Below are 25,693 nucleotides of genomic sequence, written 5' to 3' on the forward strand. Positions count from 1 at the left end.
ACAGATGTGGCTGCGCTGGGAGCGGGGGCACAGCTGGCGCCTTTAGGAAACCGGAGGAGATGAGGGGGAGCGGGGTATGATCAGTAGGGAAGGGACACAGGGGAAGGGGAAGGGAGAGAATGCCCGTCCAAAATGGGCCGGGGAGGGGCGGGCACGATGGACACCCCCCCCCCCCCCGCCGCCTGCGAGGAGGTAGCCAAACGGAGGAGGGGAGTGGAAAGAGGGACGGGGGCAGGATTGGGTGCGTGGAGATGGAGATGGAGAGGGGGAGGCAGAAACGAAGTGGTGAGGGTCAAGGAAAATTGGTTTCTCCTTTCTCCCCCCGCCGCCAGCCCAGCCCAGGAGCTCATCTGGCTCTCCCCGGTGGAGGCTGGGCAGATTGGGCCTCCCGGCTGGGTTCAGCCCCAGCCACCAGGGGGGCGAGTTTTGGTCCAGGAAAATGGGAGTCTAAACCCAGCTCAGTCCGGTGTTCACACTGTGCTGTTTTCCCCGTGGATGCGAAGTTTCTCCCGTGTGTGTTCTTGTGCACTGCCCCCTGCTGGAGAGGATGTGACCGGGGGTCGGGGGGTGGGGGGGTGGGGGGAGGCGGTTACCATCTGGCATCCAGCCTTTGGTTCCTTGTTCTTAAAAAGCAACAATAGAAAGAATGGTCACACAGGGGTTAAACAGACAGAGAGAAATAGGCAGGGAGATGTTATCCTTAGATCAGACATCAATGAGCTATCTAGCTAGATAGATGGGGGGAGATAGATAGATAGATAGGTAGAGGGGGTGGATGGGGATGTGAAGACAGAAGGGGTATATGGGGACGGATGGATGGGGGGGGTGTATGGGGATGTGTAGACAGAGGGGGTATATGGGGATGGATGGGTGTGACACTCAGAAGCAAAACGCCTCCCCTGGGAAAATCCCTTTTCTTTCTCACCTGCGGCTTCCTGGGGCGCTGATGCGGCTGGGACAGCCGGTGTCCTGGCCCGTGGAAGTGTCGGGGGAAGTTCTCACACTTCAGCTCAAAGCTGGAGATGCCATTTGGGTTTTTATGGCTTGAGAAATCCCAGCAGCCCGGAACTAACGTGCCTGAAAGGGTGGATCCATTTGCTAACTGCGGGCGGGAGGGGAGGGGGGGCTCTACCCGAGCTCTGACACCTGGAGAACAGAAGGGAGTATGGATAGTCTGGGAACGCCAGGGCTGGAAAGATTATGTGTATGGGGTGGATAGACAGAGAGAGGGGGGTGTATGGGGATGGATAGATAGAGGGTGTGTAGGGGGATGGGTGAATAAAGGGTGTTTATGGGAATAGGTACATGAATGGATGGATGGATGGATGGATAGAGGGGGTATGGGGATGGATAGATAGGGGGTGTGTACAGGGATGGGTGGATGGATAGATAGAGGGTGTGTAGGGGGATGGGTGAATAAAGGGTGTTTATGGGAATAGGTACATGAATGGATGGATGGATGGATGGATGGATAGAGGGGGTATGGGGATGGATAGATAGGGGGTGTGTACAGGGATGGGTGGATGGATAGATAGAAGGTGTTTATGGGAATAGGTACATGAATGGATGGATGGATGGATGGATGGATGGATGGATGGATGGATAGAGGGGGTATGGGGATGGATAGATGGGGGTGTGTACAGGGATGGGTGGATGGATAGATAGAGGGTGTTTATGGGAATAGGTACATGGATGGATGGATGGATGGATGGATGGATGGATAGAGGGGGTATGGGGATGGATAGATAGGGGGTGTGTACAGGGATGGGTGGATGGATAGATAGAGGGTGTTTATGGGAATAGGTACATGGATGGATGGATGGATGGATAGATAGGGGGGGTGTACAGGGATGGGTGGATGGATAGATAGAGGGTGTTTATGGGAATAGGTACATGGATGGATGGATGGATGGATAGATGGGGGGGTGTACAGGGATGGGTGGATGGATAGATAGAGGGTGTTTATGGGAATAGGTACATGGATGGATGGATGGATGGATAGATAGGGGGTGTGTACAGGGATGGGTGGATGGATAGATAGAGGGTGTTTATGGGAATAGGTACATGGATGGATGGATAGAGGGGGTATGGGGATGGATGGATAGGGGGGGTGTACAGGGATGGGTGGATGGATAGATAGAGGGTGTTTATGGGAATAGGTACATGGATGGATGGATGGATGGATGGATGGATGGATGGATGGATAGGGGGTGTGTACAGGGATGGGTGGATGGATAGATACAGGGTGTTTATGGGAATAGGTACATGGATGGATGGATAGAGGGGGTATGGGGATGGATGGATGGGGGGGTGTACAGGGATGGGTGGATGGATAGATAGAGGGTGTTTATGGGAATAGGTACATGGATGGATGGATGGATGGATAGATGGGGGGGTGTACAGGGATGGGTGGATGGATAGATAGAGGGTGTTTATGGGAATAGGTACATGGATGGATGGATGGATAGATAGGGGGTGTGTACAGGGATGGGTGGATGGATAGATAGAGGGTGTTTATGGGAATAGGTACATGGATGGATGGATGGATGGATAGATAGGGGGGTGTACAGGGATGGGTGGATGGATAGATAGAGGGTGTTTATGGGAATAGGTACATGGATGGATGGATAGAGGGGGTATGGGGATGGATGGATAGGGGGGGTGTACAGGGATGGGTGGATGGATAGATAGAGGGTGTTTATGGGAATAGGTACATGGATGGATGGATGGATGGATGGATGGATGGATAGATAGGGGGTGTGTACAGGGATGGGTGGATGGATAGATACAGGGTGTTTATGGGAATAGGTACATGGATGGATGGATAGAGGGGGTATGGGGATGGATGGATAGGGGGGGTGTACAGGGATGGGTGGATGGATAGATAGAGGGTGTTTATGGGAATAGGTACATGGATGGATGGATAGAGGGGGATACGGGGATGGATAGTTAAAGAGTATGTAGGGGGATGGGTGGATAGAGGGTGTATATGGGAAAGTGTGCATGGCTGGCTGGATAGAAGGGGCCTGAGGATGTGTGGGTAGATAGGCAGAGGATGTGTACGGATCCCATCGATGATTCTGCGACAAAAATTAGCCAGAAAATAATAAAAAGATACCGAAAGAGATCAAGATAGAAACTGCTGTTAGCTAAATAGATGGATCTAGGTTATAACCCCGCATAACGTTCCCCTTATTTGCTAACCCTTCTCTGGGGCATGTATCTCCCTTACCCTGTGCCCGCTCTCCGGCTGTAGCAGGCTGCCTGGGGGCAGATGTTGCGGGGGCGGGCAGCAAAGCTGGTAACACAACCCTGTGCACTGAAAGCAGAGACCTGGGACAGCTGTGGGGAGCCAGATGTTCAAACATCTGTAAGGGGGAATAGCGGGGAAGGGAGACAGTGTAACATCTGCATTGGTGGTTCAGTGGTAGAATTCTCGCCTGCCACGCGGGAGGCCCGGGTTCGATTCCCGGCCAATGCAAGGATGGAATACGTTTTGTTTTCCTGAGTTTCTAATTTCCCAAATATCATGCATCCTCCACAGAGAATCAAAAACAGTGTCCACCCTCAGCTCTCATCCTTCTTCTTTCCTATGGCGATGGGGGTGACCAGACAGCAAGTGTGAAAAATCCAGGGATGGGGGAGGGTCTCATTATCTATATAAGACAAAGCCCCTAATATCGTGACAGTCCCATTAATTTCGGGGCATCTGCTCACCCTATAACAGCAAAGGGGATGGGGGGATGCTGATTGGCTCTTTACGTTCCCACACCCTCTACCAATCCAGCCCCACACACCCCTCTATCCATCCATCCATGCACCCATTCCCATAAACACCCTCAATCTATCCATCCCCATACCTCCCTCTATCCATCCATCCATCCATGCACCCATTCCCATAAACACCCTCAATCTATCCATCCCCATACCCCCCTCTATCCATCCATCCATCCATGCACCCATTCCCATAAACACCCTCAATCTATCCATCCCCATACCCCCCTCTCTCCATCCATCCATCCATGCACCCATTCCCATAAACACCCTCCATCTATCCAGCCCAGGATGACCATAAATTCGGCAATCATCTGTGATGCAGCCAACTTTGTGCCATGTGTACCGATTTTCATTACACAAGGTGGCTAAGTCTGTCTGTCTTATCCTGGCCTGGTTTCCCATCTCGCTGTCTTTCTGTGTGACACAGGCCCTGAGCCTCCCACGTACCCACAAGGCTCCCATTTCTCTGGGCTTCTCAGCTGGCTTCTACAGCCATGTTCTTTTATTATTCTCATCATCATTTTAAGGGGTATGGAGGGGGGAGTCTGGGTGATTTCGGTCAAGGCTCCTTGCCTCCCTGGCCCCCGTTTCTCTCCCTCACCACCCCCAACCAGCGAGAAACACACAGAGAGATCTAACAGGCCTAAAATTTTTCTCCCTCCTTCCCCCATGGGTAGGCCACATGGGTGACCATCCAGGTCATCGGAGGGAGTGCGGGGCTATGGTCAAGAGACAAGGAGCAGGGCGGGCCTGGGGTGCTCACGGCAATGGGGGGGGAGGCAATAGAGGGGGATGGGTGGAGGGGCTGGGGGATACAACAGGGGCCCAAGGGAATGGGTAGGGATGGAGGGGGAGGCAGCGGGGGCCAGGGGATGCCAAAATACAAGTTCACCCAGACTGAGCGCCATTTTCCCTAAGGCTAGCCCTACTTCCCTCCCATCAATTGCTTCCTGAGGAAAACTTGATTGGAACAAGGCTGGTGGGAGCTGGTTTTCCTTCTGCCACCCACATGATCTGATGCATCAAATGCCTTTGCCTCCCTCCGGCTAACCTAACCGCAGCCCAGATGATACCAGTGACACCAGCATCCCCAATCCAATGGGAATCCCCAAAATATCTTTTGTCTGGAGCAAGGAAGCCCTCATCTCCCTTTGGGAGAAGAAGATAACACCTGGACTGGTAGTTTTGGGCTTACCCCCAGCAGAAGGGTGCTCAGGTGAAAGCTAGGATGGTGTTGTAGCTTTACAAAGAAGATGGTTTGCAATGAATGCATGTGAGCTGTGTTCGTTTGCAAATGGGCTGGCCTGGCTGGCTAATGTAGAATTGGTGGCCCAGTGGGAGAATTTCTGCCTACTGCATGGCACCTGCAAATTCAATTCCTAACCAGTGAAGAAGTACAGTGTTTAGGTTTACATTCCTTCCTGATTTCCAGTTTGTACACCCTGTAATGTCAGCTGTCCCTGGGAGACAGTCAAAAACAATGTCAACACCAAATTACAGGCTATGAATTTTATTAGTTACAAAGGATGTTTAAATCTCACTGGCTGGTTCCACTTATCCTACAGTTTCTTTTTCTTAGTTTTCTTTCTTTCCTTCTCAGTTTTCCTCTTTCTTTCCTTTTAATTTCCTCTTTCTTGCTTTCTTTCCAGTTTTTTATTATTTGCTCTCTCTCTGTCCTATTTTCTCTGTCTTATTTTTCCTTTCTTTCCTTCCTTCTTTCTCATTCTTTCCCTTTTCTATCTTTCTTAATATTTTGCTTTCTTTTCTCTTCCTTTCTTATTCTTTCTTTCTTAACTTTTTCCACTTTCTTTCCCATTTTTCTCTTTCCCAATTTCCCCCTTTTTTTGTCTTTTTCTTTCTCTGCCCAACCCCATGTCCCTCTGGCCTTCTCATTCCTCCAGATAACAACGCCAGAAGATAGCACCGGCTTTCACCAGTAGAGAGAATCCGAGGGAACCAATGCCCCAGAGCAAGTTTCTACAGCCAAACCCTGTGGGGCCAAGTTGGACGGGGTGTCAGTCTCGGTAGGGGATTCTTGTAGGGCAGGGCTCTATTCCCATGGGGTGAGCCTGCCTGGGTACCCTACACATAGACACCCTCAGGGGATCTTTGCAACCCCCCATCCCGGGAGCTCCAGCAGCAGTTTCCCGATTCCCCCACCCCCGCCCCCTAGTCCAGCGGTGTGAGCCTGGGAACGCCTGCCAGGCGTGTGTGTGTCAATTTCCCCCTTTGATCCGGCCGCTGAAAGTGACAAGATTGCTCCAAAGCGCCCCAAGCTTGACACCTGAAGCCATCAAGGGAGGCACGGAGGGGTATCATTTGCTGTGGGTCAAAGAGGGGCAGTTGACCCCCCCCCCCCAGTCCTTGGTTCATCTCCCCCCCCCCCCAAACAACAACAACTTTTCATAGGTCATCTGGTCCTCCCCTCCCCCCCCCCCCCGCCCCCAAGTCTTTACAGGTCCCGATATAATCACCGGTAATATCTATCTCCTGACACAACTTGGCCCCCCCTCGCTGCCCAGTAATTTTTCTGAATTAATGCCAAGGCCGGTTTGGAGCAATCCTGTCACCGTGAGTGAGACAGAAAACCCAGGAAAGAAAGGAAGGAAGAGAAAATCTAAAAGAAAGAAAGAACGAAAGAACCGAACTAGACTGAGGCAGACAGAAGGGGCACGAGGCAGACTAAGGGCAAGAGGAAGGAAAAGGGGAAAGAGAAGAGCCACACACTGGCTTACGCTGAACCGGCCCGTGAGATTCCCGGGCGACGCTTTCCCTCGCTCTGAAAAATGGGCAACCTGTGCCAATGAGGCCAAAAGGCTCAGCCTGTGCATTGGCCGGGAATCGAACCCGGGCCTCCCGCGTGGCAGGCGAGAATTCTACCACTGAACCACCAATGCTACTGCTGGGGGAGTTTTCCAATGCCTTCCCTTTACAGCTGTTGGCACATCTGCCTCCCTCCAGTTCTTCCAGATCTCTGCCTTTCAGACAAGATTAGAGACCATCAGGGTTGGGGGGAGTGTGTCCCCCTCCATTTGGGAGGGCCTGCAAAATGAGGGAGGCCGAATTTGAGTGATCCATCCCCTGTTGTCCAGTCTCAGCATCTGGCAGACAGAAATTTGTGGACACCGGAGCATGGGACACCCTGACCATCTTGGCTAATAGCCATTGATGGACCTATCCTCCAACAACTATATTTGAACCTAGTTCTAATTCTTGTCTTCACAACGTCCCCTGGTAACTCAGGGGTGGCGCCTGCCATCAATAGGGCAGGAAGCCAGGCACCCACCTCAGCGCCCACCATCCCTACACATGGTATCAATACGCAGGGCTTGAGGTGAACAGCTGGGCTGAGAGCTAGCAGTGGGCTGAGGGACGCTGTAGGACCAGGAGTATCTGTCAAGCTGCCCATCCCTGCAGCCCTGAACAGCTTCTGGAGGAGGAGAGATTAAAAGTCTGGGGCTTTTCCCCTTGGAAATGAGATGACCAAGGGGAGATATGATAGAGGTCTATAAAATTGTGATGGGTGTAGAGAAAGTGAATAAGGGAGGGTTATTTACCCCGTCACATAACACAAAAAGCCAGGGTCACCCAATTAAATGAATAGGTAGCAGCTTAAAAACAAAGAAAAGGAAGCATTTCTTCACACAACGCACAGTCAACCTGTGGAACTCCTCGCCAGGGGATGTTGTGAAGGGCCAGAAGTAGAACTGGGTTCAAAAAAGAATTAGAGATGTTCATGGAGGAGAGATCCAGCAATAGCTATTAGCCAGGATGGGCAGGGAGGCAACACACTTCCCCCAGCCCTGAGTGTCCCTAGGCTCTGTTTGCCAGAAGCTGGGAATGGGCGACCGGATGGATCACTCAGTGATCACCTGTTCTGTTCATTCCCTCTGGGGCACCTGGTATTGCCACTGTTGGAAGACAGGATACGGAGCTAGATGGACCATTGGTCTGACCCAGAATTGCCATTCTTATGACCTCTTCACCATTTCCTTCCCCCCGAACAACCCAACTGCTTCCCCCCCCCAACAACCCAACCCAACCCTCCTGGGCCCGCTAAACTGGGACTCTGCACCCACCCCTGATTCTAACCCTTCTTATTGGTCGAAGACATGTGTAGTGTCATGTCATCAGCGTTGGCGTCCCTTCTTCGGTTGCACCATGCAATAAAGGCAGCATGAGTCATTGTGTTGGCTTGCTCTGTGGCATGCATTTTTCTCCTCAGCACCTGGCACTCTTCTGTGTCTCGTGTTGTTCTGTGCCTGCGTTGTTGGGTTCGGTATAATGCTGTCGTGCAGAGATGTGTTACGGGGGAAGGTTATTTGTCAGTCAGTACATAATTCATCGCTCAGACGTTCTCGCTTACCTTTTCGTTTGACATCTTTCGATGTTCCCACTCACGAAAGAGATCTTGGCGTCTTTGTGGAGAGTTCTCTGAAAGTCAGATCCATGCAAAACTCACAACACCCCCAACCCCAATTGCAAACACACCCTTCTTTTCATACACATCCCTTCAAACACATGCGATCCTCCCATTTCTCTGGGCTTCTGAGTGTGTGTTAGAGTGATAATTATTATCGTTTTGGGGGGCGGGTGAGCCGCAGTGATTTCAGTCAAAGCTACTTGCCTCCTGGACCCCACGTCTCTCAGAATGTTGGGAATCATTAGGAAAGGGATAGATAATAAGGCAGAAAACATTCTATTGCCTCTATATAAACCCATGGTATGCCCAAACCTTGAATACTGCGAGCCGATATGGTTGCCCCCCCTCAAAAAAGATATATTGGAATTCAAAAAAGTTCAGAAAAGGGCAACAAAAATGATGAGGGGCATGGAACAGCTTCCGTATGAGGAGAGATTAATAAGACTGGGACTTTTCAGCTTTGAAAAGAGATGACTAAGAGGGGATATGATAGAGGTTTATAAAATCATGACTAGTGTGGAGAAAGTAAATAAGGAAGTGTTACTTACTCCTCATAAAACAAGAACTAGGGCTCACCCAATAAAATTAATGGGCAGCAGATTTGAAACGAACAAAAGTTAACCTGTGGAACTCCTTGCCAGAGGATATTGTTGTGAAGGCCAAGACTATAACAGGGTTCAAAAAAGAACTAGGTACATTCATAGAGGATAGGTTCATCGATGGCTATTAGCCAGGATGGGCAGGGATGGTGTCCCTAGCCGCTGTTTGCCAGAAGCTGGGAATGGGTCACAGAGGATGGATCACTTGATGATTACCCAGAGGAGGGGAGCAGCATGGGAGAATGCAGTGACACGTCTGCCCTGAAAGGCAGAGATCTGGAAGAACTGGAGGGAGGCAGATGTGCCAACAGCTGTAAAGGGAAGGCAGTGGAAAACTCCCCCAGCAGTAGCATTGGTGGTTCAGTGGTAGAATTCTCGCCTGCCACGCGGGAGGCCCGGGTTCGATTCCCGGCCAATGCACAGGCTGAGCCTTTTGGCCTCATTGGCACAGGTTGCCCATTTTTCAGAGCGAGGGAAAGCGTCGCCCGGGAATCTCACGGGCCGGTTCAGCGTAAGCCAGTGTGTGGCTCTTCTCTTTCCCCTTTTCCTTCCTCTTGCCCTTAGTCTGCCTCGTGCCCCTTCTGTCTGCCTCAGTCTAGTTCGGTTCTTTCGTTCTTTCTTTCTTTTAGATTTTCTCTTCCTTCCTTTCTTTCCTGGGTTTTCTGTCTCACTCACGGTGACAGGATTGCTCCAAACCGGCCTTGGCATTAATTCAGAAAAATTACTGGGCAGTGAGGGGGGGCCAAGTTGTGTCAGGAGATAGATATTACCGGTGATTATATCGGGACCTGTAAAGACTTGGGGGCGGGGGGGGGGGGGGAGGGGAGGACCAGATGACCTATGAAAAGTTGTTGTTGTTTGGGGGGGGGGGAGATGAACCAAGGACTGGGGGGGGGTCAACTGCCCCTCTTTGACCCACAGCAAATGATACCCCTCCGTGCCTCCCTTGATGGCTTCAGGTGTCAAGCTTGGGGCGCTTTGGAGCAATCTTGTCACTTTCAGCGGCCGGATCAAAGGGGGAAATTGACACACACACGCCTGGCAGGCGTTCCCAGGCTCACACCGCTGGACTAGGGGGCGGGGGTGGGGGAATCGGGAAACTGCTGCTGGAGCTCCCGGGATGGGGGGTTGCAAAGATCCCCTGAGGGTGTCTATGTGTAGGGTACCCAGGCAGGCTCACCCCATGGGAATAGAGCCCTGCCCTACAAGAATCCCCTACCGAGACTGACACCCCGTCCAACTTGGCCCCACAGGGTTTGGCTGTAGAAACTTGCTCTGGGGCATTGGTTCCCTCTTGGATTCTCTCTACTGGTGAAAGCCGGTGCTATCTTCTGGCGTTGTTATCTGGAGGAATGAGAAGGCCAGGAGGACATGGGGTTTGGGGGAGAAACAGAAAGACCTCAACTGGTGACAAAATGCACTGGGAGATCTGAGAGGCCAAAAATCTCCCCTCCCAAGGAAAACGTGATTCCAATAAAGCGGGGGTGGGGGGGGAGCTGATTTTTCCTTCTACCACCCAAATACTGTGATGCAGCAAATACCTTTCGCAGCTGCGTCTAAGCCCAGCCCAGTTGATCCCAGTAACACCAGCATCCCCAGACCAGTGGGAAGGGCAGAATGTTTTCCTCTGGTGCAAAGATGCTGTCGCCTGCCTGGGGAGAAGACAATAACCCCGGCGGGGGGCATTTCTGGACTAGGCCCAAGCAGATGCAGCCCAAAGGGTGGAAGCTTTTGCAAGTCAGAGGGGAAAGGGTTTGCAATGCATACAGCGGGGCGGCGGCCCTGCACGTGTGCGAAGGAAGCAGAGCTGTTACAATAGCTGTGAAAGGTGCAGGGCCAAGAACTCGGCCAGTAGTGGCATTGGTGGTTCGGTGGTAAAATTCTCCCCTCCCACGCGAGAAGCGCAGGTTCGATTCCCGGCTAATACAAAAACAACTATTTTGGTTCAACCCCATGGCTCTCCTTTTTCCCTCCCTTCTCTATTTTTCTTCTGCCTTTTTCCAGATTTTCCTTTTATTCTCTTGCTTCCCTTGCTTCTATCTTTCTTATTTTCCTCTTTCTTTCTCACATTTCCTTGATTTTTTTTGTCTTTCCATCTTTCCCAGTTTTTTTTCTTTTCTTATTTTCTCTTCCTTTCTTCATATTTCTTATTTTTCTCTCCTTCTTACTTGGCTTTTCTCCTCCCCCCTCCAAAAAAAAAAAAAAAAACTTGGCCACCCCATTCAACTCCATAAAAGGTTGGTACAAGGAGGAGGGAGGTAAATTGTTCTCCTTAACTTCTGAGGCCAGGACGAGAAGCAATGGGCTTAAATTGCAGCAAGGGCGGTTTAGGTTGGACATTAGGAAAAACTTCCTAACTGTCAGGGTGGTGAAGCACGGGAATAAATTGCCCAGGGAGGTGGTAACATCTCCATCATCGGGGATTTTTAAGAGGAGGTTGAACAAACACCTGTCCCGGATGGTCTCGATCATAGAATCATAGGGTTGAAGGAGGCCTCAGGAGGTATCTAGTCCAACCCCCTGCTCAGAGCAGGACCAACCCCAACTAAATCATCCCAGCCAGGGCTTTGTCAAGACGGGCCTGAAAAACCTTAGTCCTGGCTTTTAAATACTTAATCCCGCCTTGAGTGCAGGGGACCGGACTAGGTGCCCTCTCGAGGTCCCTTCCAGTCCTGTGATTCTGTGCTCCCCCCACCAGAAGATGCTGGCTTCCACCAGGGCAGACCAATGTCCCTGCAGCCATACTTTGTGGAGAGGTATCTCTGTGGTTGGGGATACCCTTGCAGGGCAGGGCTCTGGGTCCCATGGTGTGAGGTGCCCTGCAAATAGACACCCTCACACCACCTTTGGACGTATCCATGCAATGTGTGCCGTTCCCCCCCCCCACACACACACACACATGCATAAGGCTCCCGATCCCCCCAGGGCCAGCGGTGGGAGTCTGGGAAAGGCCGCCCCGCCTTGCGTGTCAATATTCCCCCCTTTGATCCAGCCTCTACAAGTGACAAGGTTGCTACAAAGGGAGCCCAAGAGGCTTGACACCTGGAGCCCCAGGGGCGGGGAAGAGAAGCCCCTGGCCAGGAAGGGGAGCAGCTCCCCAGGGGAGACCCCCACACACTCCCAGCCCCAGGGGAGTCTGGGACACATGGCCTCTAAGGGGCTGGGCTCCAGCTCTTCTCAAGGTCAGGCAGCAGCTGCTCCAGGGAGCACAGGGAAAATCTGGAGTCAGACCTGTACCAGACACAGAGCGAACACACCAACCCCCAGCACTACTGCCCCTCAGACACACGCTAACGCAAAACACACCCATGGCCCCTCAGACACACGCTAACGCAAAACACACCCACGGCCCCTCAGACACACGCTAACGCAAAACACACCCACGGCCCCTCAGACACACGCTAACGCAAAACACACCCACGGCCCCTCAGACACGCGCTAACGCAAAACACACCCACGGCCCCTCAGACACGCGCTAACGCAACACACACCCACGGCCCCTCAGACACGCGCTAACGCAACACACACCCACGGCCCCTCAGACACGCGCTAACGCAAAACACACCCACGGCCCCTCAGACACGCGCTAACGCAACACACACCCACGGCCCCTCAGACACGCGCTAACGCAACACACACCCACGGCCCCTCAGACACGCGCTAACGCAAAACACAGACACTTCCCCTCAGACACGCGCTAACGCAAAACACACCCACGTCCCCTCAGACTCATGCTAACGCAAAACACAGACACTTTCCCTCAGACACACCCTACCTTCAAACACTCATAAACACACACATCTTTATGCTCACATACCAGACCCGCAATAACTTGAAATAGACACACTCTTTTTCATACACAGACACAAACACTAGGGTTGCCAACTTTCTAATTGCACAAAACCGAATACCCTGGCCCCGCCTCTTCCCTGAAGCTCCGGCCCTGCTCACTACATCCCCCCCATCCCTCAGTGGCTCACTCTCCCCCACCCTCACTCACTGTCACTGGGCTGGGGTTGGGGTGTGGGCTCTAACTGGGGGTTTGGGCTCTAACTGGGGGGTGCGGGCTCCGGGGTGGGGCCGGGAATGAGGGGTTTGGGGCGCAAGAGGGGGCTCCAGGCTAGGGGATGGGGCAGAGGGGTTCAGGGGGGGGGGGGACCAGGCTGGGGCAGGGAGTTGAGATGTGGGGGGGGTGAGGGCTCTGGCTGGGGGTGCAGGCTCTGGGGTGGCGCCGGGGATGCCAGGTTTGGAGTGGGGGGAGCAGGCTAAGATGTGAGGATGGGAGATTGAGAGTGCAGGAGGGGGCTGTGGGTTGAGGCAGGGGGTTGGGGTGCAGGATGGAGTGAGGGCTCCATCTGGGGGTGCAGGCTCTGGGGTGGGGCCGGGGATGAGGGGTTTGGGGTGCAGGAGGGGGCTCCAGGCTGGGGGGTGAGGCAGAGGGGTTCAGGGTGTGGGAGGGGGCTCCAGGCTGGGGGGTGGGGCAGAGGGGTTCAGGGTGTGGGAGGGGGCTCCAGGCTGGGGTAGGGAGTTGGGATGTGGGAGGGGGTGAGGGATCTGGCCAGGGGTTCCCTGCCTGTCCTGGCATCACACTGCCCCCCGGAAGCAGCCAGCAAATCCAGCTCCTAGGCGGGGGGCCCAGGAGGCTCCGCACGTTGCTCTTGCCCATAGGCACTGCTCTGCCAGCTCCCATTGGCCACGGTTCCCAGCCAATGGTAGTGGGGAACTGGTGCTCGGGGTGGGGGCAGCGTGTGGAGCCCCCACTCCCCCGCCTAGGAGCTGGACCTGCTGGCCTGAGACTAGATGCGGCCTGGTGAGCTGCATATCTCTCGGCCTGCCTCACTGTTCGACTCAGAAGAAAGGGGTCTGAAATTTACTCCCACTTTGTTCCACGGGCCTTGGCTCTTTTTCTGTGTTAGGGGGACCCTTGCACAGATCCTGTGATCGCCTATAGTGTGAGAGGATCACCTAACGAAGGTGGAACAGGGCTAAAATCTTCACCACCCGCCTACACGGTTAGCAGAAGCAGGCGGGTGTATGAGAGGATTGCCCTTTGCTCTTTCCCCAGGTGGCCCTAACACCAGCCCAGTCAACCCCAGTAACACTCCTGGGCGGCAGGTATCACAGGCTAGACGTGGCTGGGCCCCCCTCAAACCCATCCTTTGGCCCCACCCATGCTCCCCCTCTCCCCCGAAGCCAGCAGGCCGGTGCTTGGGGCGTGCGAGCCAGTGCTTGGGGCTCTTCTAGCTGCAGTGGTGGGGGGGGGTGCTCGGGGATCCGGCGGATGAGAGTGTGTGTGGAAGGGGAGGGGCCTTAGGTGGGAGGAGCGGGGCCAGGGGCTCGCTTCCCCAAACTGCGGGGTTCATGAGTAACAGCACTCTCCCCACTCCACTGGGAATCCCAGATCCTTTCGCTCGTGCCTGGCTCCCCGGGCTTGCCAAGCTGTAGTTGGGTTTTACCTGTGGGCCGTGCTGGTGGCTTTGCGACATTAGGAAGAAGAGGTTTTCTGTGCAGTGTTATAATAATAATGGAGATATGCTATCTCCTAGAATGGATCTTGAAAGGTCATTGAGTCCAGCCCCCTGCCTTGACTAGCAGGACCAACTACTGATTTTGCCCCAGATTCCTAAGTGGCCCCTCAAGAATTGAACTCATAGCCCTGGGTTTAGAAGACCAATGCTCAAACCACTGAGCTCTTCCTCCCCACCATCAGTCGGGTCCTTTGTTTTTGTGTTTTATTCTATTTACTTTTTCCTGGGGATTTATCAGGGTTTATTAAGACTCCGCGCCAAAAAATCGGTGCTAAAAATAACATCTCTGGGTCAATAGCGGGGTTTATTTTGGTGCCTGAAAAGCGTCCAGTAGATGAATGCTTCGATGAAGGGAGCTTGATGTGGTTTCCTGCGGAACTAAAACAGAACTCAGAACACAATGCCACCTCAGAACCTGCATCCACCCCTGTTTGCATCGCCTAGACTTAGAGGTTTTTAAGGGATGATTTAGTTGGGGCTTGGTCCTGCTTTGAGCAGGGGGTTGGACTAGATGACCTCCTGAGGTCCCTTCCAACCCTGATATTCTATGATTCTAGACTAAGGCCTTGGTTACCCTGGCAATTCACAGCGCTGCACTTGCTGCACTCAGGGGTGTGAAAAAACACCCCCCCCGAGCGCAGCAAGTGCAGTGCTGTAAAGCACCAGTGTAATCAGCGCTCGCAGTGCTGCACGCTATTCCCCTCGGAGAGGTGGAGTACTTACAGCGCTGCGAGAGAGCTGACTATACTCGCGACTATACTGCCGCGGCAGCGTTGTGAATCCGCGAGTGTAGCCAAGGCCTAATACTCAGCATTACTTCAGCAGGCAGCGTTGCATCTACACACAGAGGCCTTGGCTACACTTGGGACTTCCCAGCGCTGCCGTGGGAAGTCCCAAGCCTGAGAGCTCTCTCACAGCGCTGTATGTACTCCACCTCTCCGAGGGGAATAGCTTGCAGCGCTGCGAGTGAGCGAGCGTGCAGCGCTGCAGGCTCTGATTACACTGGTGCTTTACAGCGCTGTACTCGCTGCACTCGGGAGGGGGGGGCGTTTTCACACCCCTGAGCGCAGCAAGTTGCAGTGCTGTACAGCACCAGTGTAATCAGAGCCTGGAGATACGTTAGTGTAACACATCTGTCTCCTTCAGTGTGTTGCATTTTCCTAGCAAAGCAAGTTACTTTTGGGGGGGGGGCTATATTTGAATGGTACAAAAGTAGGGTGAAAACCCTGAATCATACTTTTGGTAAAACCCAGGATTTTTTCCAGTCAAGATCGGTTTAAACTGAAAACAAAGGGCCGTAGTTAACATGGCCTGTGATCGCCAGCTGCAGCGTTGCTGGTTCAGTGCCAGACTTTGCGGCTGCCGGCCAGTGCTTTCTCTCATTGGGCTAAACCGCCCTGATTTCTTGCGGTTGCTTCTCCAATGTCCCCTTTGCCGACTGAAAAATCTAGCTTGCTTTTCTTGCATTGTCTTCACATAGAGAACAGAAATGTAAGTACCCAGGGAGCAAATATTTAATATCTAGCAAAGAACATGGGCTGGAAGCTGAAGCTAGACAAACTGAGGTTGGAAATGAGATGTGTGTTTTTAACAGGGAGCGTCATTAACGAGTGGAACAATTTAGCAAGGACTGGGGGAGGCTTCTCCGTTGCAAGGAATTTTTAAATCCACACAGGGAGGGAGGGTATAGGGGAGGTGGTAGAAAGACCAGACAGCAAGTGTGAAAAATCAGGACAGGGGGTGGGGGGTAATAGGAGCCTATATAAGAAAAAGACCCAAAAACTGGGACTGTCCCTATAAAATCGGGACATCTGGTCACCCTATTTCACATCCCGCGCCTCAGTTTCCCCATTTGTGACATGGGAGGCAACAGTCCCCCGGCTCTTTCGTGAAGCACTTTGAGATCACTGGGTGGAAAACAGCTAAAGATCAATATTTTTAGGGCATTTGTCGCCCTTCAGCGTCCAGAGACTGGAGCTGGTTTCGCCTTGGGGCGCTGAATTCAAGAGCCCTCTGCTAGAGAGATCCCTCCCCGTCCCCTCAGAGCTACAGCCTTCGAACTGCATGACCAGCTATGCCCAGGCCCCCCCATACAAATGCACAGCGCCCTGCACAACACCACCCCTGCCCAGCACCCCCCTGCCCACAGCCCCACCACAACTGCCCGGCACCCCACACAGAAGCCCCACTCCCTAGTGCCCCAACACACAGATCTTCCCTGCCCCCTCACAGCCCAACACCCCCCACAGACCCCTCAAGAGACCCACTCCCCCACGCCGTGCTGGGAAGCTCCCTCAAGACCCACTTGCCCGGAGGGACCCAGCCAAGCCCCCCATACTGTCCCGTCTGCCCCCACTGGCTGAGACTGGCCAGGCTTCTGCACCAGTCCCAGGTGGCTCAGCTCTGGGGAGACAGGCGGGGCCCCCCAACTGGTGGGAAGCAGAGACTGCCCGGAGCCGGAGGTGCACTGGGATCCAGCCAGGGGGCTGAGAGGAGCAGGGGAGTGGGGCCAGGGGGTGGAGAGGAGCCCTCACCCAGCCGGTGGGCAGGCCAAGAGAAGCAATTGTGGGTAGGGGGGAGTGGGGTCTCGGGGCAGGCTGGGGCCCCTTCTGAGCATGGGCCTGGCTCCATTGCACCACTGGTGCCATTGTAAACCCGGCTGTGGGGTGGGGGGAGTAGATTCCACGCAGGGAACTTGGGGGGCAGAGTAGACTCCATGCATGCCCCACGCAAAGAGCTGCCACGCCCACTCAATGGGCAACACAACCCCCCTTTTTGCCGCCCTTCCATCCCCCCACCCCAGTTTTGACACCAGACTCACACGCAGAGCCAAGATCTGTGAGTCCACATTCGAATTTTTATTTTTCAGAAATACACAGATGGGGAAAGGGGGGGGGCGGGAAATCTATATATACAAGGAGGGGGAAAAATACCCCCACTCCTCTCCCCTTCCCTGCCCCCCAGGTCTGGCTCTTGAATATTATTTAACGTCTAGGGTTAGCTGGCTAAGCCGCTGGTCACTAAGGGGTTGTTCTGAGGTGGACAAAAAAGGGACGCGAACCCCCTCCCCGTTTCATAGAATCATAGACTATCAGGGTTGGAAGGGACCTCAGGAGGTATCTAGTCCAACCCCCTGCTCAAAGCAGGACCATTTCCCAATTAAATCAACCGACCCATAACAGCATTATAAACAAAATCACGGTGGGATGGGAAGAAAATCAGCATCTTGATTTGCCAGCTGCTTTGGGACCCCCCAGCGTTTCTCCCCATGCTGGGAGCAAGTGATTTTTCTTTTTAAAAGGAAAACCCATCCTAGCCGGGTCTTTAAGGAAAATATTATGAAGTTGCAGTAACCACGCACACCCCCTCCCCCCAAAAAAAACCCTCCCCAAACATCCCACCCCCATAAACCTCCTAATATACAATATATAGAGAATTTAATATACACTCTATTGATTTACAAGGGGGTCCCCGGCCCCTATGGCCATGGTCTCCAGACGTTGAGCTCCTGGGGCTGGCCTGCAGAGTTCTGTGAGCCATTCAGCTTGTCCCGAGCACCTTTGCTGGAGTTCCCCAGCTGGGGCCGGCCGGCCGCCAGGGTCTGCAGTCTGTGGCCGGCGGGGAAGGCCGGAGCAGGGTGCAGGACGCAGGTGGCGTCCCCGAGTGGCGGGCTGCAGCTGGGCAAGGCGTCGCGGGCATAGGCCGGGTTGGAGAAGGGGCTGCCCATCGGCAGCTCCCGGGCGGTGATTTTTTCCATGCAGTGGCAGATGCGCTCCATCAGGTAGGCCTTCTTGCCCGCGCAGATGCCCGGACTGGAGCGGAGGAAGTGCGTGGCCTGGCTCAGGCATTCCCGATAGCCGCTGTGGTACCTCTGCAAAAAGGTGTCGTCTCGCCTCGCCGGCTCTGTGGTGCGTTGCAAAAACCGCCAACGACAAAGGGGGCTAATTAGCGAGGCATCAAGCAGCGGGCGCGCAAAGGGTACAGCAGGGCAAGTGCAAACCACTGGGGACGGGACACCCAATGCCCTGCAGACTGAGAAACCACCCCCTCCCCTCCCCGGGTCTGCTAAGGCCGGGGCTTTGCGGGTGGGGGGTTCCCAGAAATAAGTGGCATTTGACACCCTGGGCCGAAGCCAGTTTTAAATGGGGAACATCCACAGGGCCAGATCCTCAGCTGGTGTAAATGGTTCCGCGTGCTCTGTAGACTCCCCAGTGTTAAGGTCACGTGGGAACACAGGGGTGCCCCACCCAGGGATGCCAATTTCTGAGCAAAGCTTGGATGAGTTGCACCTCCCCGGCAAGGTGGCTTCAGGGAAATACACTACAGACCTCATTGAGATCTTGTTTACAATGGTTTTCTACTCATGTAAACCAGCCTGCCCCAGTGGGTGAGTGAGAGGGGAACCAGCCCCCATGACTCAAGTGGACTGACTCCAGATTTACACTGGGGTAAGCAAAAGGGGAATTAGCCCCTGTGATTTAAGCGGACTGACTCCAGATTTACACCAGGGTAAGCAAAAGGGGAATCAGCCCCCATGACTCAAGTGGACTGACTCCAGATTTACACCAGGATAAGTGAGAGGGGAATCAGCCTCCATGACTCAAGTGGATTGACTCCAGATTAACACCAGGATAAGCAAGAGGGGAATCAGCCCCCGGGACTCAAGCGGAGTGACTCCGGATTTACACCGGGGTGTGATTAAAATCAGAACTGGGCCCCACCAGTTGGGTGTGACCCAGTTGAAATCAACAGCAAAACTGCCCAGGAAGAAGGTCTCGCAGCCAAGCAATGTATTTCTGCGTGCCACATCCGTTGACCCTCTCCCTGACCCCCATGCAAAACCCCGGAGGCAGGATTCAAAAGCCAAAAGTCACCTAAGGTGGATTTGGCTGGTTGGGGCTGGGGGAAGAGAAAGCCCAGGTGAGCTCCTGCTGGAAAAGGGCTGGGCCTGGCGGCGTGGGAGCTGAGTCCAGAGAGGGGGACTTAATTTCCTGCCCAGATCTATAGCAGAGAAACTGAGGCCAGGTCTACATTTAAGGGTGGCAGCTAGGTCGAGGGGAGAAATCTGTAGCTCTGTCTACACCCAGGGTCAGGCCAGGGTAACAGCGTCACTCGGGGAGGTTGGACTGTTCACACCGCTGAGCGACGTAGTTCTACCCACCTGATTTCCTAGTGCAGGACCAGGCCTGAGATCAGGATCTGGCCCTGCGGCCGGGCCAACCCCAGACAGGAGTGTGAGAGTTTAAAAGCCTGAGCGGGGTGAGTGATGGGTGTTATGGGATGGAGTTGTGTACACACACACACACACACACACACACACCAGGACTCATCCTGTCCAGTAGGGGGCAGCAGGGGGACACACACCCCTACTTCTCAGGGTGGCAATCAAAGTCACATCCAACTACTCCCTAAGGAGTCCATGGCAAAACTCTTGCACCAAACCCTCCTTCCCTTCCCAAGTGAGCAAGTCCCAGAGCTCCCACGGAGCGTCTAAACACAGGGCGCTCCCGATTTACACCAGAGAGAGAGGAGAACCTCCAACTGTGTAAATCCAGACTAAAGGCAGGGCAGAATGAGTCCCCTGGACTCCAACGAAGCTATGTCCTCTCGATCCAGTGCAAATCCGGAGTAACACCATGGGCGCCCATGGGTCGGACTCCCCCCTCGCTCACCCTGGTGTAAAAACACAGGCGCCCAACGGACATCCTCCAGAGTTACACCAAAGCCAGTGAGGACCCCAACGGAGCGACGCCAATTTGCCCCAGCTGAGCATCTCTCAGCTCTGGACCCACCCCGGAGCTCCATCCAAAGAGGTGCGAGGACGGGGGAGACCCACCCCATCGTTCGCCGGGTCCCGGCCCGGGAAACACCCCGGGAGAAGGGAAGTCTAGGGTGACCAAACATCCCGCTATTCCCCCTCCCCCCGAAAAGGGACCCAGTTTTTCACACTTGCTAGCCGGTCACCGTAGTTGTATCTGGTCCGGGCCCAACTTGGGTTGGCCAACGGGCCCCCCCGGGCTAGAGCCAAGGAAGAGGAGTAGCCGGCCGCGCCGAAGGGGATACCTGCAGGAGGCTGGGTCCTCACAAAGTGAACTGTTTTTTGTAAAATTTCGGCCTTTTCAACTTTGGGGTTTTTAAGTCTCTGCAAGAAAAACAACAACAAAAAAGAGAGAGGGAGGGAAGGAAGGACAAAGCGGGGGGAAGGAGGGAAAGAGAGAAAGAGAAATATGCGTTGGATCATTCGGTTTGGGGCAGCGGCGGGGAAATGGGAGGAAGAAATCCGATTCGGCTTACCTCGTCCTGGGTGGCTTCTAATAGGAGGAGCCGGAGTCGCTCCAGGCTCCGGTTCATACGGTCCCGGCGCCGCTTCTCCATCAAGGGTTTCAGGAGCTGGAGGAGGAAAGGGAAGGAAGGGGGGCAGCTTTTGAAAGAGACACCCCGAAAGAGCGGGGAGATCCGGGGAGGGAGCCCCCGGATCCGGAATGAGACCCGAAGCGAGCGGACTCCGGAGTTACCTTCTTGTCCTGTTTGCTGTCCCACTGGGCGTTGCTGCTCATGGTGGCGGCGGCCGGGCTGGGGGGGCGGCTGATCCCCAGCGGCCCCTTTATGAGCCGGCCCCCGCCCCAGGCCCGGCCCCGCCGGCGCCGCCCCCGGGCTTTGATCCGCCGCCGGAGTGTGGCGGCCCCCCGGCCCCCCCGCGGCGCGGCACACGAGTGGGGCCGGCCCGCGGGGGGAGAGCGCCCCCCCGCCCCCAGCCTGCCCCAATCTCCCTTCCCCACAACCCTGCTCCCAACCTGCCCCTGCTCCCCCTTCCCCACAGCCCTGACCCCCAACTTCCCTCCTCCTTCCCCGCAGCCCTGACCCCCAACTTCCCTCCCCCTTCCCCGCAGCCCTGACCCCCAACTTCCCATCCTGTCCCCCATGCCCTACAGCCCTGACCCCCAACTTCTGTACCCTCCCCCCACTTACCTACAGCCCTGACCCCCAACTTCCCTCCCCCTCCCCATTTCCTAGAGCCCTGACCCACAACTTTCCTCCCCCCTTGCCCTACAGCCCTGACCCCCAAACTTCCCTCCTCCTTTCCCACAGCCCTGACCCGCAACTTCCCTCCCCCTCCTCCCTCCCCTACGGCCCTGACCCCAACTTCTGTACCCCCATTCCTGCCCTCTCCCCCACTTCCCTACAACCTTGCCCCAGAACTTCCCTACAACCACGACCTCCAACTTCCAGAGCCGTCCGTGTCCCTGACCCCAACTTCCCCTCAACCCTCCATTGCCCCACCCCATGCTCATCTCTCCTCAGCCCCCCATTGCCCCACACCTATGCCCATCTTCCTCACTCCACCCATCCCTACAACCCAGCAGTCCCCAGCCCCAAGTTCCTGTCACCCCCAACTCCACTGCCCAACTGGGTATCCTCCCCCCAAAACCAATGGGGTGACTCTCATGAGCAGGCCCCCAAACCACTGACAAAGTGTCACTCCTGGTTTACACCAATATGAGTGAGGAGTGAATTAGCCCCCACTGGAGTGACTCCTGATTTACACCAGGGGTGAGTGAGGGGTGAAACAGCCCCCATGATTCCAGTGGAGTGACTCCTGATTCACACCAGGAGCGCAGGAGTGTAGACACAGATCACATCCAAACATTGCAGCTGATTTCAGTGCCTACTCTTGTAAGTTTCACCGGACAGTAGATTTTTTTTTTAAACCAAGATAGATTTTACCACACTAGGGGGTTGAAATCAAGCAAGCGAACTGGTTACTGTGGCAACGTTCTTTGTTGGTCCAAATCCCCCACCCTGGTGCTCTGATCCCCAAGCTATCCCCACGGCCCCACTCCCCAGTGGAGGGAAAATTCCCTGCCTGGGGTATGTTATGGCCATGAGCGCCAGCTGTGGGCATTAGTGGAGGTGCCAAGGGCCTCTCACACATGACAGAAGGAAGATGCATCGAATATGCAAGAGGGTGGTTCAGGGAAGGGGATGGGGAGGCCATTGTCAAGCTAATGGGTCAGGAAGTCTCCATGGGGAGGCTGGAATTAACCTTGGAATGCTCAGGGCAAACCCTTGGCTGGTGTAAATCTGGCCTCAGTGGAGCTATGGCTGATTGACACCAGCTGGGATCTGGCCCCATTGACTCCAACGGAGAGACGCCCATTGACACCAGCTGGGATCTGGCCCCATTGACTCCAATGGAGAGACGCCCATTGACACCAGCTGGAACTGGGCCCATTGACTCCAATGGAGAGACGCCCATTGACACCAGCTGGGATCTGGCCCCATTGACTCCAATGGAGAGACGCCCATTGACAGCAGCTGGGGTCTGGCCCCATTGACTCCAATGGAGAGACGCCCATTGACACCGGCTGGGATCTGGCCCCATTGACTCCAATGGAGAGACGCCCATTGACACCGGCTGGGATCTGGCCCCATTGACTCCAATGGAGAGACGCCCATTGACACCAGCTGGGATCTGGCCCCATTGACTCCAATGGAGAGACTCCCATTGACCCCAGCTGGGATCTGGCCCCATTGACTCCAATGGAGAGACGCCCATTGACACCGGCTGGGATCTGGCCCCATTGACTCCAATGGAGAGACGCCCATTGACACCGGCTGGGATCTGGCCCCATTGACTCCAATGGAGAGACGCCCATTGACACCAGCTGGGATCTGGCCCCATTGACTCCAATGGAGAGACTCCCATTGACCCCAGCTGGGATCTGGCCCCATTGACTCCAATGGAGAGACGCCCATTGACACCGGCTGGGATCTGGCCCTTGCTAGATTGTAGGTTGGGCTGGTATGTGTTGCTCGCGGTACAGCCGATATCCCATCACATTACTGTGTCGGCGTGGGCCTTTGGGGTCAAGGGGCCAATTCCCCCTCTCTCACCCTGGTGTAAACCAGGAGTAACTCCACTGGAGACAAATGGCCGATTCCCTTCTCTCTCACCCTGGTGTAAACCAGGAGTAACTCCACTGGAGACAAATGGCCGATTCCCTTCTCTCTCACCCTGGTGTAAACCAGGAGTAACTCCACTGGAGACAAATGGCCGATTCCCTTCTCTCTCACCCTGGTGTAAACCAGGAGCAACTCCCGCCAATGGGGCCCCTTCGCTGTGGGGTAGGAGCAATGCCCCCCACTGACTCGAGTGTGTGGGGTGGTTGTCGGCAGGTCTGAGCTATTTATTACCCTTTGTTGCAGCCCAGGGCGGCTTGTGTCTCGTGGGAACCTGTGTCGGGCTGGACTTCCCAGTGTCGTAAACCTGAGGTGTGAGTCCCAGTGGGGGAGGGCCCCCAGCTCAAAGACTAGCGAGAAGAGAACTTTCTCATGGGAGGGGGCCGGCAGGGAGGAAAGGCCAGGCTAGCAGCTCCCCCCGGCACGTCGTGCACAGACGTATCCACTCATTCACAGACACACGAGTACATGCCCAGACTAGTAGCTAACCAGGCCTAAACCCCGGCATAGACATGGTTCAGCCAATGAACAAATTCTTCTAGCCACTGCCTTGGAGAGCTTTGTTCCCAGACGAAGCGTAAAGGGATCGCGAGTCAAGTCCAAAGCTGACCAAAGGGATCTCCCCAAACTGGGTGAGTGGGCAAATGAATGGCAGATTAAATTCACTGTTGATCAATGCAAAGTAATGCACATTGGAAAACATAATCCCAACTATCCCTATAAAATGATGGGGGCTAAATTACCTGTTACCACTCAAGAAGGATCTTGGAGTCATTGTGGATAGTTCTCTGAAAACATCCACTCAATGCGCAGCGGCAGTCAAAAAAGCGAACAGAATGTTGGGAACCATTAGGAAAGGGGTAGAGAATAAGACAGAAAATATCCTATTGCCTCTATATAAATCCATGGTACGCCCACACCTTGAATACTGTGTGCAGATGTGGTCGCCCCAGCTCAAAGAAGAGATATTGGAATTGGAAAAGGTTCAGAAAAGAGCAACAAAAATGATGAGGGGCATAGAACAGCTTCCATATGAGGAGAGATTAAAAAGACAGGGACTTTTCAACTTGGAAAAGAGACGACAAAGGGAGGATATGACAGAGGTCTATAAAATCATGACTGGTGTGGAGAAAGTAGATAAGGAAGTGTTATTTACTCCTTCCCATAACACAAGAACTAGGGGTCACCTAATGAAATGAATAGGCAGCAGGTTTAAAACAAACAAAAGGACGAATTTCTTCACACAACACACAGTCAACCTGTGGAACTCCTTGCCAGAGGCTGTTGTGAAGGCCAAGACTATAACAGGGTTCAAAAAAGAACTAGAGAAGTTCCTGGAGGACAGGTCCATCAATGGCTATTAGCCAGGATGGTCAGGAATGCGACACCATGCATGAAGGCAGTTTGCCCACCTCCCACAACCAGTCCCGCTGGCCTGTGCCTTCAAAATTCCTGATGTTCCCCTGATCCGCCAAGCCAGCTTCAATCTGTCAGGCCAGCTGCTGAGACTGGGAAGCCTGGTAGCCTGTTCTCCCAGCTGCGCCCCCTGTTCATATGTCAGGTATTCATAGCTAAGCATGTCTATGGAGAGCCTGGGTTACAGCATGGGACTTCCAGATTCTGGCCCCAGCTCTGGGAGGGGACTGGGGTCTAGTGGTTAGAGCAGGGGAGGTGGGAGCCAGGACTCCTGGGTTCTCTCCCTTGCTGCGCAGTAGGGTCTAGTGGTTAGAGCTGGGCCATTGTGCTTGGAGTAGGGATGGCTGGGAGGCAGGACTCTGTGATCCAATAAGTACCCGCCTGGGGAACAGAAATTTGACAGAGGGCTCGTCAGCTGGGCAGACCAATGTGTAACACCCTCCAGTGGCTGGACGCTGGCACCAGACAAATTCAAACTGGAAACGTTTTTAAATGTGCAGGGAATTAAGGGACGAGTTCCCAAGGGCAGGGTGGATTCTCCGTCACTGACAACTTTTCTATCAAGATGGGATGGGTTTTTTTCTGAAAGATCTGCTCTGGTTCAACCAGGAATTGATTTGGGGCCATTCTCTGGCCTGTCCTGAGCCCATCTATCTATCTATCTATCTATCTATCTATCTATCTATCTATCTATCTATGCCCATATACCCCCTCTATCTATCTATCTATCCCCATCCACCGCATCTATCTATCTATCTATCTATCTATCTATCTATCTATCTATCTATCCCCATCCACCGCCTCTATCTATCTATCTATCTATCTATCTATCTATCTATCTATCCCCATCCACCGCCTCTATCTATCTATCTATCTATCTATCTATCTATCTATCTATCCCCATCCACCGCCTCTATCTATCTATCTATCTATCTATCCCCATCCACCGCATCTATCTATCTATCTATCTATCTATCTATCTATCTATC

The 25,693-nt window shown here is 54.0% G+C and overlaps 1 protein-coding gene and 3 non-coding genes across 4 annotated transcripts; 2 read left to right on the forward strand and 2 right to left on the reverse strand.

Moving 5' to 3' along the window:
* The first annotated feature begins 3,410 nt into the window (after nt 1-3,410).
* TRNAG-GCC (transfer RNA glycine (anticodon GCC)) lies at nt 3,411-3,481 on the forward strand. Its single transcript has one exon. It is a non-coding gene; the product is annotated as a tRNA-Gly (tRNA).
* A 3,122-nt stretch (nt 3,482-6,603) lies between these two features.
* On the reverse strand, nt 6,604-6,674 carry TRNAG-GCC (transfer RNA glycine (anticodon GCC)). The gene has a single exon. It is a non-coding gene; the product is annotated as a tRNA-Gly (tRNA).
* Nucleotides 6,675-9,148: 2,474 nt separating this feature from the next.
* Nucleotides 9,149-9,219, forward strand: TRNAG-GCC (transfer RNA glycine (anticodon GCC)). Its single transcript has one exon. It is a non-coding gene; the product is annotated as a tRNA-Gly (tRNA).
* An 8,546-nt stretch (nt 9,220-17,765) lies between these two features.
* Nucleotides 17,766-20,908, reverse strand: LOC128849123 (transcription factor HES-7.1-like). The gene is made up of 4 exons (XM_054049484.1): nt 20,843-20,908; nt 20,622-20,717; nt 20,391-20,469; nt 17,766-18,230 (listed from the first exon to the last, which is right to left on the reverse strand). The coding sequence occupies exons 1-4, from the start codon at nt 20,882-20,884 to the stop codon at nt 17,806-17,808; spliced, it is 642 nt and encodes a 213-aa protein (XP_053905459.1). The 5' UTR covers nt 20,885-20,908; the 3' UTR covers nt 17,766-17,805.
* Between the last annotated feature and the right edge of the window lie 4,785 nt (nt 20,909-25,693).

This window comes from Malaclemys terrapin, chromosome 15 (assembly GCF_027887155.1).
Source record: "Malaclemys terrapin pileata isolate rMalTer1 chromosome 15, rMalTer1.hap1, whole genome shotgun sequence".
NCBI classification, from domain to species: Eukaryota; Metazoa; Chordata; order Testudines; family Emydidae; genus Malaclemys; species Malaclemys terrapin.

Excerpts from the sequence above, each read along its gene's own strand:
- LOC128849123 (XM_054049484.1), bottom strand. The coding sequence starts at position 20,884 with ATGAGCAGCAACGCCCAGTGGGACAGCAAACAGGACAAGAAG. Across the intron at positions 20,470-20,621 it reads TAGAAGCCACCCAGGACGAG|AGACTTAAAAACCCCAAAGT; the intron begins GTAAGCCGAATC and ends TTTTTCTTGCAG. Across the intron at positions 18,231-20,390 it reads GAGGACCCAGCCTCCTGCAG|AGCCGGCGAGGCGAGACGAC; the intron begins GTATCCCCTTCG and ends AACGCACCACAG.